Source organism: Onychomys torridus, chromosome 9 (genome assembly GCF_903995425.1).
Source record: "Onychomys torridus chromosome 9, mOncTor1.1, whole genome shotgun sequence".
NCBI classification, from domain to species: Eukaryota; Metazoa; Chordata; class Mammalia; order Rodentia; family Cricetidae; genus Onychomys; species Onychomys torridus.
In genome coordinates, this window is record NC_050451.1 from 67,784,305 (window position 1) to 67,803,794 (window position 19,490).

At 38.7% G+C, this 19,490-nt stretch overlaps 1 protein-coding gene across 6 annotated transcripts in view; it reads right to left on the reverse strand.

Annotated features, from left to right (window-relative positions):
- Naa16 (N-alpha-acetyltransferase 16, NatA auxiliary subunit) overlaps positions 1-19,490 on the reverse strand; it is a 61,814-nt gene that overhangs the window by 19,974 nt on the left and 22,350 nt on the right. For 5 of the 6 annotated variants that reach the window (XR_004945909.1, XM_036199361.1, XM_036199362.1 and 2 more), the window contains 5 exons: positions 19,315-19,410; positions 15,777-15,883; positions 5,693-5,765; positions 2,889-3,058; positions 2,337-2,489 (listed from right to left, as the gene is read on the reverse strand). Coding sequence is in view for 5 of the 6 variants with exons in the window: in XM_036199361.1 (XP_036055254.1) it covers positions 2,337-2,489; positions 2,889-3,058; positions 5,693-5,765; positions 15,777-15,883; positions 19,315-19,410 (599 nt within the window). In the remaining variant the exon portion in view is untranslated. Of the gene's footprint in view, positions 1-2,336; positions 2,490-2,888; positions 3,059-5,692; positions 5,766-15,776; positions 15,884-19,314; positions 19,411-19,490 lie in introns of those variants that run through there. The other variant, XM_036199366.1, reaches the window with a different exon arrangement.

The window sequence follows — 19,490 nt, forward strand, 5'->3', positions numbered from 1 at the left end:
CCTCCTCGTTAGCACTTTTTAACCTAGAACCCAAGGATTTGTATGACTCTCTGCTGTAGTCTCTTCTAAGAGACTTGACAGCTGTGTTGTAGTGGAAAGGACGCTGAACCATGGTACTGGTCAGTGTGACCAAAGACGGTCCAGGTATCCTCTTCTAAGCTTCAATGACTTTTTTGTAAACCATCAGAAACCTGAGTATGTCCTATGTGAACATAAACAATACTACTAGTCCTCTCTCCAGCCACCATGTTCTTGACAAAATTTCTGTCATCATCACAGGGTAGCTACATTCTCTAATTCTCTCTCACTCTGATTACGACTATTTTGCTACACATATACTTAAATAAACATAGTCAAATATATCACTGTTATTCACACTTCATCTTAAACACTTCTAGGATGACTGAATTTGGTCAGTTCATGTTATACATGTTCATGTAAATAACACACTGAATCCCACTAATATGCATGCACTCCTGCTATATGTCAGTAAAATTTTTAATTAATAGAGCTGAGTATGCTGTAGCTCATTTGGCAGAGTGTTTGCCTACCATGAGTGAAGCCCTGGGTTCAATGCACAGTACCACAGAAAACTGGGCATGGTGGGATAAAACTGTAGTTCTAACACTCAGAAAGTAGACAGGAGGATCAGAAGTTCAAGATTATTCTCCCTACAAAATAAGTTTAGGGCCAGCCTTGGCTACTGTCTGAAAGAGCTAAATAAATAATCAAAAAAGGGGGCTGGAGAGATGGCTCAGCGGTAAGAGCACTGGCTGTTCTTCCAGAGGTCCTGGATTCAATTCCCAGCACCACATGGCAGCTCACAACTGTCTGTAACTCCAGTTCCAGTAATTCTAAAACCCTCACACAGATATACATGCAAGCAAAACACTAATGCACATGAAATAAAAATAAATAATTAAAACAAATGAGAAAGCTGTTTAAAGTACTAAAGACAGATGTAGAGAAAGTTATGAAAACAGCGTATCAATAACACAGAAATATCAAGAGGTAGAAAACCTAAAAAGGCCAGGCGGTGGTAGTACACACCTTTAATCCCAGCACTTGGGAGGCAGAAGCCGATAGATCTCTATGAGTTTGAGGCCAGTCTGGTTTACAGAGCGAGTTCCAGGACAGCCAGGGCTGCACAGAGAAACTCTGCCTAAAGAAAAAACAAACAAAACAAAACCACCTAAAAATTACACACACACACACACACACACACACACACACAGACAGACACACACACACACACACACACACACACACACACACACACACATACTCATTTTTAAAATATACCGCTCTGCTCCTTTAGTATTGAAGAAATGCTCCCCTCCAAGCTTAAAGCGCTTCTGGAACTTACAGGCTCCTGTGGCATTCCTTCAAGTATCTGATTTGCCGTCTATATTTAGCTCTTTGGTCCTCTGAACTGGTGTGTGCGCAATGCAAGGTAGGGATGCCATTGAATTTTTCAACGTAAGTGCCTGCCTCAGCAATTTTATCTTTAATTTTAAAAGTACTTCTGGCCACATACTAAGTTTCCAAATATATTTGAATCAATTTGTAGGCCTTCTGTTCTGTTCTATGAACCTGTACTTTTAATCAAAACCAAGTATCATGTCTATTAGGACACTATTACAGAAAAGATGAATAAGGAAGAAAATATAGGACAAGTATTTAACCAAACAATTTTTGATAACTTAAATTCTGAAATGTCACAGAAAATACACAGAAAGAACTCTGAACAATTCTGAAGTAAGAGGATTTAATAGAGAATTAAAGAGAAATCATCAATTATAAAGGAAACAAATTTGGGATACAAAGTAAATTTTTTAAGTTTATTTATTTTAAGACAGGGTCTCATTATGCAACCTTGACTAGCTGATCTCGCTATGTAGACCAGTCTGGCCTTGAACTCACAGAGATCGACTTGCTTCTGCCTCCTCCATGCTGAGATTAGAGGTGCACATTACCACACTCAGCACAAACTGAAGTTTGGATAAAAGCACTTGTAGCTAGCTAGCTCTTCCAAAGGACCAGAGTTCAGAGGCCAGCTAGCACACTGAGCAGCTCACAACCACCTTTAACTCTAGCTCCAGGAGATCTAACACCCTCTTCTGGACTGCCTGGGTGCTTGCATTCACATGGCAGGTATGCACACCCCCATGCATGTGCAACACCACAGTAAGAAAACATATTTGGAATGTAGACTAAACGGGATGTTTTTTTTAAAAGGAATTCTTATGAATTTCAATGGCAAACTTAACAAACCATCATAGAACTTCCATTTTACTAATTCAGACAATTACAAACTTCTACATGCTATTGCCTACCCTTGTGAACTTGGAGCACATTTCCTCTGCTTCTTTTATCATATTTGCTCGGAGCATGTATTTTGCACATTTGGAATTGATGAATCTATCAGCTGTGTCCAAAGACTGTGCTTCATCCATCCATTTTGCAGCTTCTTTGAGATTACCTATATGCTGTAGGAGAAAAGGTATTAGGGAAATCCGTTTATGAGCAAGAGAAAATGGGTGCCATAGAAATGGGAAAGAAATATAAATAAAAACAGGTTAGAAAATTGACATGATCTTGTCAGTTTACCTAGAAAACTAGACAACTATGATTCCACTTACTGAACTGAACCAAAGGACTAACATTGTTACACAATAAAGAATTCTTTTTTTTTTTTTTTTGGAGCTGAGGATCGAACCCAGGGCCTTGTGCTTGCTAGGCAAACGCTCTACCACTGATCTAAATCCATTCTTTAGGATTTTAGAACATAGAAAAAATTATCAGAGAATCTTAGGAGTTACTCTACTTCAAGCCTTTTAAAAAATGATTCAATTCAAACCACTCAAAAATCAGGATTACGATTTTACCTTGTATATTTTTGCTTTTATGTAGAATAATTCTACTAGAGTGGGAGTGCTAGCAATCCCAGCATTAACACACTCCAAAGCCAGCAAATACTGTCCAAGTTTATCAAAGTGCTGTGCCAGGAAATACTGGACCCAGAGGAGAGTTGTTGGAGGTTCCTTTTCCCCATTCTCTGCAATCAAACAAATATAACATTGTTATAAGAATGCTAATTAAAACAAATCTACATGCTTTAGCTCCTTAATTCAGAATGAAATCAACTATTAGTATTAAGAGCAAAAGCTCAGCAAAAATGACCAATCTAACAGAAAGGGGCATGACTCTATGGCATCAAGTTCAAATGTAACAGCAACACTGAGAAATAAAATCTTAGTTCAACAGGCTTCTAATCTCAAACTACCTCCAAATAAACAGCGCTAGAGAAGAACAATCTGTCTAACTCTATGTGTTCTCAAGATGAAAGCAATGTGCAGTGAACAAGAAAAATAAAGTAACTTGGAAAAGAGATTACCTACCTATCATTGTAAAACTTCAGCAGAAGCAAAAACTGCCACATTATGCATTGCCCACATGTGCAAAATATATGCTTCTATCAACTAAGACAACAGAAGCAGAGAAATTAAGTTCCAAGTTCTCAAGGGTTACTGTAGGAGTGTGTAACTGTCTCAATTAGCATATTATACACTTTAATACAGCCAGAGCATCATCAAAGCAAGAAGGATATGACTCAAAGAATATACCCTGATGAGACAACAATATCCCCGATATACCACAAATCTAAGATTAGGGTACACAGCCCAAAGTCAGCTAACAAAAGCAGCCATATATACACATTATCTGAATTCTATTCTGCTTCCAATCCTATACTAAAGAAGCTATCAAAATGGACTACAGAATGTCAGACATGTCTATAGTGAGACAGAGTGAATTACCTGCATTACATCAACAGAAGATCTCCTAGTATATGTAGCCAACTAAATAATCAAGAAGACAATAATGCAAACACACTGAAGCATAAATTAGAAAGCTGGGGTGGTCTGAATAAGAATGGCCCCTTACAGACTCATATATTTGAATGCTTGGTCCCCAGTTGATGAAACTACTGGGAAAGGATTAGGTGTGGCCTTGTTAGAGGTGCTGTGACACAGGAATCTGGCTTTAAGGCTTCAGAGTCCATGCCATTCCCAGTTAGCTCTCTCTGCCTAAGGCTTGTGGATCTAGGCATAAGCTTTCAGCTACTGCTCCAGCACCATGCTTGTCGCCTGCCTGCTGCCATGCTCTCTGTCATGCTGATCAGGATTCTAGCCCTCTGGAACCATGAACCCACATTAAATGTCTGTTGATTGGTCACAGTGTTTGTCATGGCATCAGAAAAGTAACTAGGAGAATGCAAGTAAGGGCAAAGAATCAAACATTTATCTTTTGCATACGCTATCTAATTCAGGAGGCCAAAGCATATGAAGGAAGGTTCTTTAAAATAATTCCAGAACTAGAGTTTTGAGTCAGTGGCATAACACTTGTCTAGCACGCATGAGGCCCTGGGTTCAACCTATAACCTTCTCTGCCCAGCTAATAGATGGGGAGCAAGAATGAAATAAGGACTCTAGGAGATGTCACCGGAGGAACTCTTTCACAGGCACATGAGCCTGCTAAGAGACCCTGGTCAATGCCAGCATCAGACGGAGAACCAGAGCACCTCAAGCACAAAGCACCACCCGGGAGGCATTCAAACAACGCTCAAATCTATTATCTCACTACCAATGTCACGTGAAAGAGGAAGGCCGGTGACAAGCACACGCGATCCCAAGAGAATGCAGTCAGTGAGTCCACAGTAGGGAAAGTCCACAAAACAAGGGAGCTTTCCACAAAAGGCATTTCTTAAAGGAAGAGAGATCACTGCATATTAAAAGACCACAAAACCCTTCAAATGTAAAGCATGGGCTTTAACTAGATTTAGATTAAAATAAACCAATTAAACAAAAATTTTGGACAGTGGTTGAGAAATATGTAGACAGGTATTAGATACAAAGGTGCTTTTGTGTGTCTTAAAGATGCATACTAAGGTCTTTACAGGTAAAATATTTGAAATTTGCTTTAAAATACTCCAACAGGGTGGACTGGAGGCTGGAGAGATAGCTCAGAAGTTTAGAGCACTTGCTGCTCTTCCAGAGGACCTGGGTTCAAGTCCTAATGTCACATGGCAGCTCACAATTGTCTGTAACTCCAGTTCCCAGGGATCTAATGCCCTCTTCTGGTCCATGGGGAATCATGCATGCAAGTAGTGGACAGACACAAATGCAGGCAAAACATTCACACACATACTATTTTCCCAAAACGTAAAACCCAAAAACTCCACACTCCAAGAGCAATGACACAGAAGAGACACATAAGGGACCTAAAGAGACTGTCTCCATACCTGAAACATCCCACAGGATTTTCTAAATTGTCTTCGTTTATACATGTCCCCACAGAGAATTAAAGGGCCAAACAGACGAAATTGAAAATTAATTCAAGAATGAAAAAATAGAAAATTTAGGGATTCAGGAAACAAGGTTCTAATTTAAATACTCGATCCTGGGCAAGCCATTCAACCTCTCAAATCTGTTTCCCTTGATAAATAAGGCTAACTCTCAAGTCAAAAAGATTACAGAAATTTTAAATTAAATACTGAAAATACTGAAAATCCAAAAACCAATAAGCAGTCATTTATGTAGCACACACATAATAAATGTAAACTAGTATTTCTGTGATTAAAATTAAATTTAAATTAGCAATAAAATTCCAATTTAGTCTAGTTTAAACTTACCACAAGGGCTAAAAAAGCCATTCATTTTAAGAGAAGCTTCATAATTAGTAACAAGTTCCTGGATTATTGAAACCTGTTAAAGAAACATATTTTTTAATTTAAAAATGCTTCACTGAAGGTATTTTTATTTGTGGACTAATTTGATCGGAACAACAATTTATTTCTTATTTTTATTGATGCATGTGTCAGTCTGTTTATATGCAATTTGTATGCAGGGGCTTGTGAAGGCCAAAAGAGGGTGCCCAATGCCCGAAACCGGAATTAGATGTGCTTTTTGAGCTCTTTGACGTGTATGCTGGGAACCAAACTCAGATCCTTAGAAAGAACAGCAAGTGCTCTCAACCACTAAACCATCTCTCCAGCCCTACAACAATACATTTCAAAAATCATAGATGAGATATCAAAATACTATTTCTCCCACTCCCAATCTGAGCATTTTAGAGGACTGAGGAAAAACAAATGTACTACTGTGTTTATATGGTTTTAGGACTCAATGACTTCTCCTCTCCACAAGACTGTGCTTTTTCAGTCTGTTTTGGTAATCTCCTCCCCCAGCACCAAAGATGAGGCTCAAACCCACCTTGGGCCTTCACAGTGAACCCAGGGTCTTCAAAGCACTCTACGAGGGAGCTAGATCCCCAATCCCAGAATCCTGACAATTCTAAAGGACAAATTACCACATTTCTATAATTCATCAACAGCTATTGTCTTTTGCTTCCCTGTTTTTGTTCTGTAAAACTATAAACTACAATATATTTAGACTTTTAAAAATGTCGCTCCTTACAAAAAAGTTAAGTGAAATGATTCAAAGTTTTAAAGATACATATTAAAAATGACAGTTCAGTCAGTCAAGGGCTTGTCACACAAACATGAAGACCGGAGTTCAAACCCAGCACTCACATAAAAGCTGGCACTAGCAGCATAGCTTGTATCTGTAACCATGGGCTGATGGGGTGGAGATAGGAGGGTCACTGAACTCACACACTGGCTAGCAGCCTAGCCAAATCAAGTAGCTCCAGGTTCAGCTAGAGTCCTTATCTCAAAACATAAAATGGAGAATAACTGAGGAAAACACCTGATATTAACCTCTGACCTCCACCTACTCATGTACACACATGCATATACCCCTGCATACATAGGTGTACACACACACAGGAACATGTACAAACATGACACACACAGACAAAAATGTTAAATGGCTATATCTTGCTTACTACTGTCAATGACTCTGGTAAAGAGCAGAAAGGAGAATCTGTGCTTAATACAATTAGAGGTCTTCCTTCCTCATTCCCTCATCTAAATACTGCTAAAACAAGTTCTTAAACACCGTTTACTGTTACTATTTTATGAAAACTGGAACTTTTAAAAGATTCCGGCTGGGCGGTGGTGGCACACGCCTTTAATCCCAGCACTCGGGAGGCAGAGGCAGGCAGATCTCTGTGAGTTCGAGGCCAGCCTGGTCTCCAAAGCGAGTTCCTGGAAAGGTGCAAAGCTACACAGAGAAACCCTGTCTTGAAAAACCAAAAAAAAAAAAAAAAAATCATCTGATTTTTCAGAACAATTAATGTATTTTCTTTCCCCAAGCCTCTTTTATGTGTACTATTTACACATTTCCTACCAGTGCACATTTTGGTAGACATGGCTATGAAAGAAACCTCTATATGCATTCCACTTAATAGAAAAAAGATGGGGTTGGGGATTTAGCTCAGTGGTAGACTTCTCAGGCTTATACAATTTACATATTTTTGATATGTTGCTGCATACCACATCACAATTCATTTTTTAAGTCTCATTAGTGACTTAATAAAAATGACAGGCTGGGCTAGACAGATGGTTCAGTGATTAAGAGCACTTACTACTCTTCCTGAGGACCTGTTTGTTTCCCAGCACCCATGTCACAACTGTCTTTAATTCTAGCACCAAGGGATCTGATGCCTCTGACAGCTAGGGCATCTGCGCTCACATGCACACACCCATGCCCAGATACACAACCGAAAAGCATACATCTTTTACAGATGAGATGGGGAAAGGCAATGGGGAAACTAGGGGGAACTATCTAAGAGTAGAAAACGTGTAACAAAAAGATTTACACACAATGACGTCACGAAAACATAGTTGGGGTTGGAAAGATGGCTCAGTGGTTAAGAGCGCTGGCTACTCTTTCAGCAGTTCAATCCCCAGCACCCACCTGGTGGTCCACAACTGTCTGTGACTCTAATTCCAGGGAATCTGGTTCCCTTTTTCTGGCCTCTGAGAGTACTGCACACACATAGTACAAATACATGCATGCAAATAAAACACCCAGACACATAAATAAAATAAAATGAAATAAAAACAAACAAAAAACAGTCAAACATACTCAATGAAAATGTGCTATTAGCAGAATGTGGCTGAAATGGTTCTCTAAAGACAAACAATGTTTAATTTAGTTTAAAACAGTAGTTTAAATAACTGATTGGTTTGCTTTTAAAACAGAGTCTAAGTATAGAGGGCTGGCTGGCCTGGAGCTGGCCATGCTGGCCTCAAAGTCAAGCCAACCTTCCAACTGCTGGGATTACAAGCAAGTAGCACATGTCCTACTGAATCACTATTTTAAAGAGATTTTGATGCTAGGATGGGGTGTACAAGCCTAATGTAGGCACTCAGGAGGGTGGTAAGTTTGAGACCAGCATGGGCTACATAGTGAGTTCATGTTTTAGAAAACAAGATGGGTTTCTCTGATATGGAATCTAAAAAGCTGACTTCATGAGCATACAATTAATTGTCACTGGAGGCCCAGAAGGGTGAGAGGACAGAAGGTTGATGTAACAGGTACCAAAAACAGACAGGAAAGTGTAGCAGTTACCAAAACAGACAAGAAGAGTAGTCTACTGCTCTAGCACTTCTTAAACCATGTGCTGCAGGCTCAGGGCTCACAAATATGGAAGACTGCAAATGTCTGGTAATATATAAAGGTTGCTGAATGTGCAGTGACCAAGAAATAGTTCAAAATAAGACACACAGTGACCACCACGTGTCTCTGGTGGCATGTAACAAGCACACTTTGTACTGCACTTGTCACTACACTACTCATGGCAACAAACGCTACCTAACACACTGTGGCTTAGATTCAAGACAACTACACAACGAATTATAGTATTCCTACACCCACAGTTTTTTGCTCTTAAGCAACACTATGAATTAATTGCAAAAAGCCATTTAACCATTTTTCCTACCATTGTTCTTCAGACTCTAAGTATCAAATTAGTATGTCTTTGGATTCTATTAGAATATATTTTTTTTAATTTCTGTGTAAGTTACTGACATGGGTTTCATTAAAATAATCATTCAGTGGAGGTGGGAGAGATGGCTCAGGAGTTAAGAGCACTGGCTGCTCTTCCAAAAGACCTGAGTTGAGTTCCTAGCATCAGTGTCAGGTAGCTCATGGTTCACAGGTAATACATTCAGGCAAAATATCCATATACATAAAAATAAATAATCTTATGCAGGCGGTAGTGGCATACACCTTTAATCCCAGTACCTAGGAAGCAGAGGCAGGCAGATTTCTGTGAGTTCGAGGCCAGCCTAGTCTACAGAGTAAGTTCCAGGACAGACAGGGCTACATAGAGGGACCCTGTCTTGAAAGAAAAAAAACAAAACAAAAACCAGTAAGTAAATAATCTTTAAGAAATAATTCAGGAGTTGGGGATTTAGCTCAGTAGTAGAGCACTTGTCTAGCAAGCACAAGGCCCCTGGGTTCAGTCCTCAACTCCAGGGGAGGAGGGTAATTCAATGTATTCTGGCTTGGGATTAGGATAAAATTTCTAACAATTTCTGAAAAGTCATAAATATGCTTCTGTCACTTTTCCCCATATATTTTTAGGAAGCAATATTCTAAGCATTGGCAAATATAAAACCAAAGTATCAATCAACTGTGAGAAATGGGGGAAGGTAAGCTAGGGAGATCATTCAGTGGGTAAACCCCTTGCCACTCAAGCAGGAGAACCCAAGTATTTTTTTTTAAAGATTTATTTTATTATGTATACAGTATTCTGCCTGTGTGTATGCCCACACGCCAGAAGAGGGCATCAGATCTCATTATCAATGGTTGTGAGCCACTATCTTGTTGCTGGGAATTGAACTCAGGCCCTCTTAAAGAATAGCCAGTGCTTTTAACCTCTGAGCCATCTCTTCAGGCCAAGAACCCAAGTTTTAACCTCTAGAACTCACATAAAAGCTGGGCAGAGTTGCATGTGCCTATAATCTCAGTCCTATAAGGAGATGGGAGACAGACAGAAGTACCCCAGAATCTCATTGGCCAACTAGCATGGTATATGCAGTCAACAGCAAAGACAAGACACTCAAACAAGGTAGAATCCTGGCAAGGACAAACACTGAAGTTATCCTCCAACCTCCACATGCTTGCCATGGCATGTGCAGACTCACACACATCACAAGCATAAAAATCAAGTTTAGTTTAAAGGAACTAAATGTGCCCTATGTCCTGAAGAACCAAATGTATAGTCAAGATTTAATCCTTTGGATAAAAACAGATAAGCACATCCACCATTAGTATGCAACTACACCCTCATATTTAATAAGTGATATAACTATATATAGACCAAAGAAGTGTTTTATTATCAGTAAATGTTTGATCTACATACTTATTTCATATACTTATAGACCAAGGGGATAATTAAAAACTTCTCAGGTGAGTTCAAAGCCAGCCTGGTCTACAGAGCAAGATCCAGGATAGGCATCAAAACTACACAGAGAAATCCTGTCTCAAAGAAAAAATAAATAAACGCAGGCAAAAAGCATCACAAGCGGAAAAGTTTAAGAGGCTCTGCTCTACAGCAAAGTGGGGTAATAACAGTTCCTAACAATTTATAGTTTTCTAAAGTTACAAGACAGGAGTTCCAAATTTGCTAAGACAGATGATTTATTTAGGAAGCCAGAGATTTTAGTTACCCTATCCGGTCACTAGATACAGTATACATGTATAGAAGAGGCACACTGCACTCCATAATTATGTGTCTTTTCTATCAACAAAATAAATAAAGGCCAGTCCTCAATTTTCACCATTAATTTATCAGAAAAAAACATTTAAGATCAAGTAAACTCATGAGGCTGGGTGAAGCGGCACATGCCTTTAATTTCAGCACTGAAAAAGCAGAAGCAGGTAGAATTTCTATGTTTCTGGTCAGCCTTGTTAATATAGTGAGTTCTAGACTAGCCAGGGCTATTTAGGGAGACCCTATCTCAGATAAATTAGATAGATGAGATGATAGGTAGGTAGGTAGGTAGGTAGATAGATAGATAGATAGATAGATAGATAGATACAGAGAGACAAGCAAGTAAGCAAACAAACTCATGATCTAGAAATTAATGTAATTGTTTTTCAAAGGAACAGTTCTGAAGGTGGGATCCATAGGTCATTAATATCATCAAGACTCGCCAGGAACCCTAGAGATGTACATTTTTAAAAATATTTATGTTATGTAAAAGTGTTTTGTCTGAGCCTTTAATCCCAATACTCAGGAAGCAGAGGCAGGTGGATCTCTTGAAATTGAGGCCAATCTGATCTACAGAGCTAATTCCAGGGCAGCCAGAGCTACACAGAGAAATTGTATCTCTAAAAACAAAAAAAGAAAGGGAGGGGGTGCTCTGATTGCATGTATGTATGTGCACCACATGCTTGCCTGGTCCCCAGAGAGACCAGAAGTAGGTACTGGTTCCCCTGAAGGAACCAAACCCAGGTCTTCTCTATGAACAGCCAATGCTCTTAACCACTGAGCCATCTCTCCAGTCCCCAAGACCCCCAGTTTTAGACAATCCAGATAGAATCAGAAACTGGTTCTCTACAATCTCTGTTTACAAACCCTCTAGTTAACACATACACAAGAGTTTAAGAACATGGATAAAACAAAATTAAAGGCAGCAGACACCTTTTAATGTAACATAACCATCCTATCAATCTTTCTTAGAATATTTGCAACTGAAAACTTCTTTCAGGTTAGAAATTTAGTATTCAAATTGTTTTAAGTATGTGGCAATTATTTTTGTTTTCCATTAACCAACACTGCCATCTACTGACAGTTTGCAAACACTTTAGCTAACAGAGTTTTTTTAAATATTTATTTAGTACCACACACTGGTACTCCCTTCCCCAGACATGAACATCACAGCACACATGGAGGCAATAGGGAAGCCTGCAAAAGTCTCCTTTTCTTCTGTCATGTGAATCCCAGGAATCTAACTCAGGCTTGGTAGCAATCACCATTACCTACTGAGCCATCTTGCCAGCCCTCAAGACACAGGTTTTAAATAAGTTTTACAATTCTGGAGTAAAGCATACTTTCTGGACCAATTTTAAATAATCAAAAGCACAACAAACTAGCTGTGTGTGGTGAAGCAGGCCTTTAATCTCGCACTCAGGAAGCAGAGGAAGAAGGATCTCTGTAAATCCAAGGCCAATTTGATCTACATAGTAAGTTCCAGGACTACACACTGAAAGTTCACCAAAACAAAATAAATAACTAAAAAATAAGTACAACAAAACATCCACTGAAGTTACTCATAAGTCTTCATAAGAGTACAAGCACTGCTAAATAAAATAGTCCTTAGTTTCAGAACTTAAAAGCAGCTTTAAAAAATAAAATCAAGGTAAGAGAAAGTTCACACAAAATCTAAATAAAAAGTCTGAACACCAGAGGTTGAGGAGATGGCTCTATGTGCTGAGCAAGACTACAGACCAGAGTTTGGATCCTCAGCACCCAGGTAAATGCCTGGAAGGCACAGTGGCTGTCTGTAATCCCAACACTTTGAGAGGCAGAAAGAGGAGCTCCCTGGAGCAAACCAGCTTGTGAAACTAGCAGTAATTGGCCAACACGAGGTTCAGCTGAAAAAGACATTCTATGTCAACTTCTGGCCTCCCAACACACTTGCACACTCATACACACATGCACATAACACACACAAGAAACAGAGCTCCTTAGGCATATTTCTTAAGTCTTAAAAATTTATCTCACAGTTACTTCTAATCTAGTAATTAAGCAAATAAAGGAATTTCTCCCTAATTAAGTTTCAATCAAAAATGACAATTTGGGGCTGGCAAGATAGCTCAGTGGGATAGAACTTGCCTCACAAGCTTAATGACTAGTTCAATCCCTAGAACTCATGGTGAAAAGAAAGCCAACTCCCCAAAGTTGCCCTTTGATCATCACAAGGGTGTCCTGGCATGTGCACACCTGTACTCACACTTTATACACACAAAAATATTTTTTAATTTAAGTTTTTCTCAGTTATAGGAATCCATTTCATTTCTTATTATTTCTGTTATCAAGTAGGTAATATCTAATATGGAAAATCAGTAATGTAATGTCCATCATTCGTTTCTGTTATATATTGAGAGCTAATTGTGTATGTGAGGTATGTGTTGTATTCATGCAGTATATGTACCTGAGTGTGCAGATGCACATGTACAGGGCCAGGACAAGATATCTGCCATTTTCCTCTATAATTCTCTGCCTTATTACCTTTAGGCAGGGTCTCTCCCAATGAACTGGAAGCTTACCAATGGAGCTAGACTGTGGGACTGAGAGGATTATGGGAAAGTACAGCCATACCTGGCTTTTTAAGTAGGTGCTAAAATTCAAACTCAGATACTCTAGTTTATTTTTTTTTAATTTTTTAAAAAATATTTATTTATTTATTATGTATACAGTGAGTGTTCAGCCTGCAGACAAGAAGAGGCACCAGATCTCTCATTGTAGATGGTTGTGAGCCACCATGTGGTTGCTGGGAATTGAACTGAAGACCTCCGGAAGAACAGCCAGTGCTCTTAACCTCTGAACCATCTCTCCAGCCCCAGATACTCTAGTTTAATTCCTAACTGATGCCACTACTGGGAGACAGCAGTCATTTTAGGAGGGACCTTATGTGGGAGGAAAGTTAGGTCATGGCAAGGCATGTCTTTCAGAGTATATTGATATTCCAGCCATTTCTTTTCCCTTTTCAATTTCTGCCTGCCACGATGTGATCTAGTCTGTTCCACTACACACTCCCCTCACCAAGATGTTCATCTCTGCCACAGAACCAAAACAACAGAGCCAAGAAACCACAGACCAAACCCCCAAACTGTGAACCAAAATAAGCCTTTCCTGATCTAAAGTTATTTTTTGCTGAAATTTTCTCACAGTGGACACTAACACAATGTCTTAAAATTTTCACAATCTTTAAATCTTCCAAGTTCAACCATCTTCTCATTTTAAATATTTTTCCAAGTAGTTATATTAGATTAGGACTAAAAGGGCTCTATTATGTTTTAATTACTAAAAGCTCTATTAAAGCTTCATTAAAATTCAGCCTGGGAAAATACTGTGCCTGTTGCAGAGATAACTTCCTAAAGCATGGCCTTTGACCTATGATCTTTGTGATTCAAGCTCAAGCAAGTAAATGACAGTCAGAATTCCCAATTAGCTGTGGTTCACGCTCACAAGTGGAACATGAGGTAGACTATCAGGAGCTCAACAACTACTATGGTGTGAACATGGTTTGTGTGGGTCCCTCATGGCTTCATGAACCAATAAGATGTTCTAACCACTGACCTTATTCCCAACATTTTATTATTCACGAATATTACTTTTAAAAATAAGGGTCAAACATAAATAAACTGATAGATGTTTGATGAAAATCTTAATACCCAACAGTGCCTTTCAAAAACTGACTATAAAAATGGCTGACCATCTAGGAAAAGGCACAAAGCTACACAGAGAAACCCTGTCTCAAAAAACCAAAAATGACTGACTGCAATATTTTAGACCTTAATAAGTAAGAAACAATACTTGGGAATAAAAGTATAACTTCATTTCAATTAACCCTCCCCCCTTCTTCATCTGGAGAGGACTCACTATGATGCACTAGTTAAGTCTCAGATCCTGAGCTGAAGTGATCCCCCTGCCTTATCTCCCAAGCAGCAACAACTGCCAAGTGTGTGCCAGCTACAACACCTGACTTTCCTACTAAGTTCTAATTCTCTATCTTTCAAATTTACAACCAAGACTTAAGAACAAAGGTAGATTCTGTACCAGACTTACTCACAAAGGTATGCAGATACCTTGTCATGTGTATGTTGTCATGTGCCCTGTTGTTTGAGACAGGCTCTTTCACTGAAACCTGGGTCTGGTCACTTAAGCAAGTCTAGGTGACCAGAAAGCCCCAGGGACCTCCATGTCCCCAGCACTGGACTACAAGTACACACCCACTTTTTACATAGATGCTTGTGCAGTAAGGTCTATACAGACTGAGCTATCTCTCCAACTCTTAAAACTATACCGATTAGGACTCAACCTATTAATTAAAACTAGTCTCTCATACTCCACTGACCTAACGGTATTCCCCACCCCAGGTGAAGGTATCATAGCACACTGTGCTTTTAACCTCTAAGCCACCTCTCCAGCCCCATCTAATAGCATTTTACTGTTACACAAATTCAACTATCCATGCTACTCTAAAAAATGGTAACGAAATGTAAGAAAAAAAACAAAGAAACAAAAAGTCTGGAACTCACTGTGAACTCAAGCTGGCTTCAAACTCATTACAATTCTCCTGCCTCAGCCTCTCAATTGCTGGGATTACAGACTACAAGTATGTTCTATCACATCCAACTGTATATCTCATATATATATATATATATATATATATATATATATATATATAAAAATATGGGTTTTTGTTTTTTGTTTTTTGTTTTTTTTTGAGACAGTCTCACTGTGTAGTCCTGGTTATCCTAGAACTCTCACTATAGACAGGTTGACCTTGAACTCAGAGATCTGCCTGCCTCTGCTGGGATTAAAGGTATGTGCCACTACCACCATCACCACCTGGCATATCTCAGTGTTTTCAAAATGCCTTTCTATTAACTTCATAGCATGGCAGTTCCTTTGTTAACATTTATACTATATGCATATACATTTGATATATAGTATTGGTATATTAGATAAAAAGACAAGCATTGGTATAATAGAGAAAATAATTAAATCATAGCATAGTCCATGGAAATTTTCCTGTAATAGCAGCAAAACTGATTAAAAACCAAACTTACCTTTTCTCTATTACAATACAAAGATTTCAAAGTAGTGAACAGGGGTGGACATCCTTTGCTGAAGTTTGGTCTCAGGAACTTATCCATGAGTTCTCTGAATTTTTTACCTAGAGACAAAAGCAAACTTTGGTTGATGAAATGAACTGTTAAATAACTGAAGAGATAAAGCTCCTCTGAAACAACTATTCTGCAACCAGATTTTACACCCCCAAGTCAGCACTACCTTGTCAGAAAACAAGCATAACAGCAATGTTTCAGTTGACATTTCCCTAATTTCCATTCAAAGTATCTTCAAGGAACACTTCAGAGACAGATAAATGAAAAGATTATGCAGGTTTAGATAACAATTTACTAACCACCCTGGTTACAATCATAAGAACAGGTATTCTTCCTAAGCTCTCCCTAACACAGACTTGGTCCAAACCCCTGAAGACAGCATTTCGTATATGACTGGCCCTACCTTCAAGAAGTAGGCAAATTATCTTCTTTTAAACACTAAAGTAGTTTGGCCAATTTCAACAGTTGTTCATTCCACAATCATGTATCAAGTCCCTACTATACCCCAACATTATTTCAGGTATTGGGGATATAGAGGGTGATTGTAACAAAAATTTAAAAATATTTACCAACAGAAAACATCTGCAGAATAAGCCATTAAAAGAATGTTACACATTAGATTGAGCTGAGGCATTTAGCTATGAATAAATATTCTACTTGTAACATCAAGCAAGTAATTTTCCTATTATTGCTACCTGTATCAAAAAAGTCTAGTATTTTCATTCTTGTTGTTGTTGAGACAGACCTTTGCTATATGTCTCAGGTTGGCTCCAACCAACATGGATCCCCTCCTAACTCAGGATCCTGAGTACTGTGATCATAAGCGTATCAGAAGCAGTTGGTGTCACATTAACAGGGGACAGAGTTGTAGCTCAATCAGTAAGAGCTTCCCTGGTGTGCACAATGGCCCGTAATTCTATCCCTAGCACCACAGTAAAAAGGGTATGGTAGCAATGCTTCTAACCCCAGGACTAGGGAGGTGGAGCAGGAAGAATCAGGAATTCAAAGTCATCCTTAGCTACATAAGCAGTTGGAAACCAGAATAAGATATGTGAGACTCATCAAGAAGAGGAGGAGAAGGAAATGAGGGTACAGCAAAAGAGGAAGATGAAAGGAAAGAGAGGAGAGAGGCAGCAAATACTGAAAGAAATCTACTTTTAAATGAAGATATAGGAACATAATGACAGTAAGACTTGAATTTATTCATTAAAAAAACAGAAACATGGGGGTCAGCAATGGGTAAAAATGCATGGGCCAAGCCTGATGACCCAAATTCAGTCCCTGGAACCCACATGGAAGGAGAGAACCAACTCCAGAAAGCTGTCCTCTGACCTCCACACATATACTGTGGCATATGCGCACAGACAAACCCTACCGTCACCCTGATCTAACACATACACACACACAAGTGAATTTTAAAAACTTTCTTACAAGGTATCATACACCAGCACATTATTTAAATGTTTTCCTGGGTTTCTTTATGAGTAACAACACTGCACAATAAAACCCAGAAATTCCAAACCAACCCAACAAAACAGAGTGGTTATCTGGTCGAGCAGATTGCACCAAGTAAAGTATGCATAAGCAATATCACTGAGCATCATGAAAATGATTTCAGATTTCTAATCTCTTATGAAATCATATGCACCCATCTTTTGAAAGCCACAAAGTAATGTTTACATTTATATCTAGATCAGCAGTTCCCTTAAAACCAAAAGTAGTTTCAAAGATCCGATCTTCCCAGTACTTCCTCAGGCAGACAGGGGAATTAGTAATATTAAGACAAACAGTAAGAGGCTGTTGCTTAGAATGTGCATGCTTGTATTTTGTGTGAGCCCCTGAACAAACAACCTGCCCTCTAAACCCAGTTTCGTCATGTAAACTAGACTACACCTATTAGTATCAAGAGCATTACGGTATAGCTCAAATAAGTGTAGAATAAGCAGTACCCGGGGTCTATCAGTCACTCTATAAATACTATCTATTTCATTCCTGATATCTGACAGCTATATACTTCTACAACTAATATTCGCTCCAGCATGAGTACAGAAACAATGGCAACATGGGCCGGGGGGCAGCACACGCCTTTCATCCCAGCACTCGGGAGGCAGAGCCAGGCGGATTCCCCTGTGAGTTTGAAGCCAGCCTGGGCTACCAAGTGAGTTCCAGGAAAAAGGCGCAAAGCTACACAGAGAAACCCTGTCTCGAAAAACAAAAACAACAACAACAAAAAAAAAAAAAAAAAAATGGCAGCATGGACTAAACTAAATCTCTAAACTCTAAGAAGAACAGCTCTTTCCCCCTTTGCAGCTGGTCATCTCTGGTATCTCTGTCACAGGAAACAACAAAAAGGGACCGATACTGAGGACGACTTCAAAGGAATGGTGCTCTTTCTCAAATACTGTGAAGGGCACAAAGAGCTCCCAACTCTTTCCTTGACTATACACCCTAAAAAGACAGAAAACTTGAAAATATTACCACATAAATCACAACAGTTCATCTGTAATTTGTCATCAATTCTAAGAAATTTTATCTCTAAATATAGCTGCTTTTTTAAAGTCATGTTAAGAAAATCTTTCTGTACATATCGCTTACAATACTTAAAAACAATATTAATCTATACATTGAAGCATGACATTCTTATTTATATAATAAAATTTATAACTGACCACTTTTTTATATTCTAAAAATTGTATTTATTCTTTTTAAATTGATTACTAAAATCATATTATATTAGTGATCAATGTTCCCTACAATGTCTTTGATGAGAGAATAGAAATTTTACAGAGATTTATGAATTTGGATACATTCAGGTATAAAGGAAATAACTGTCCCCTGATGCTATTTGACAATTCATCTTGTGCCCAATTCTCTCTTCCATGTATGCATCTGTTTTCATATTATTTGACATGTCAGTTTATTGGAGGATATCAAGTGATTTACCAAACAACAGAAGGAGGGTTTAGTTTTGTTTTGTTTTTCCCCCTGGAGCTGAGGACCGAACCCAGGGCCTTGTGCTTGCTAGGCAATCACTCTACCACTGAGCTAAGTTCCCAAACCCTTACCAAACAATAGAAAGACTAGGGAAATGCCCACCAGCAGAAACCAAGGAGTCCAAATACACACTGGAGTAAGCCACAATGAAAGCCCCTCAGCACAGTGGGCAGACTGTATTGTGCTCCCTATTCTTTCTCTATCCTAGCAACAATACTTCAAACATCATCATTTCACAGCCTCAACATAGTTTCAGGTTAGAAAAACTGGCATTTCTAAGCCCCTTTACACTGGGAATAGCCATTTGATTGGTAGTGACCAATGGTATTTTAGTGGGCTTGATGACAAATTGGATTGCAATATGACCACTCTTACTCATAAGATATATTTATCTTTGTGTTTCTAGAACACAAAGAAAAATTTGAAACATGAAAGGTACCCATTAATTTCAAAAGCATTAGCATTACAGAAGATATCCTAATATTACCTGGGACAAAATTCAAGGGCAATCTTCTCGGTGAAACTGCTCTGGGGTGCTGCTTACTGATTTCTTCATAAATCTGAAGCCTCTCATCTGAAGAGCCTAGTGTCAGTAAAAATGCATGAGATTATAGCATCATAACTTTTATCTATTACAGCAACAAATTTTAAGACAAAAAACTG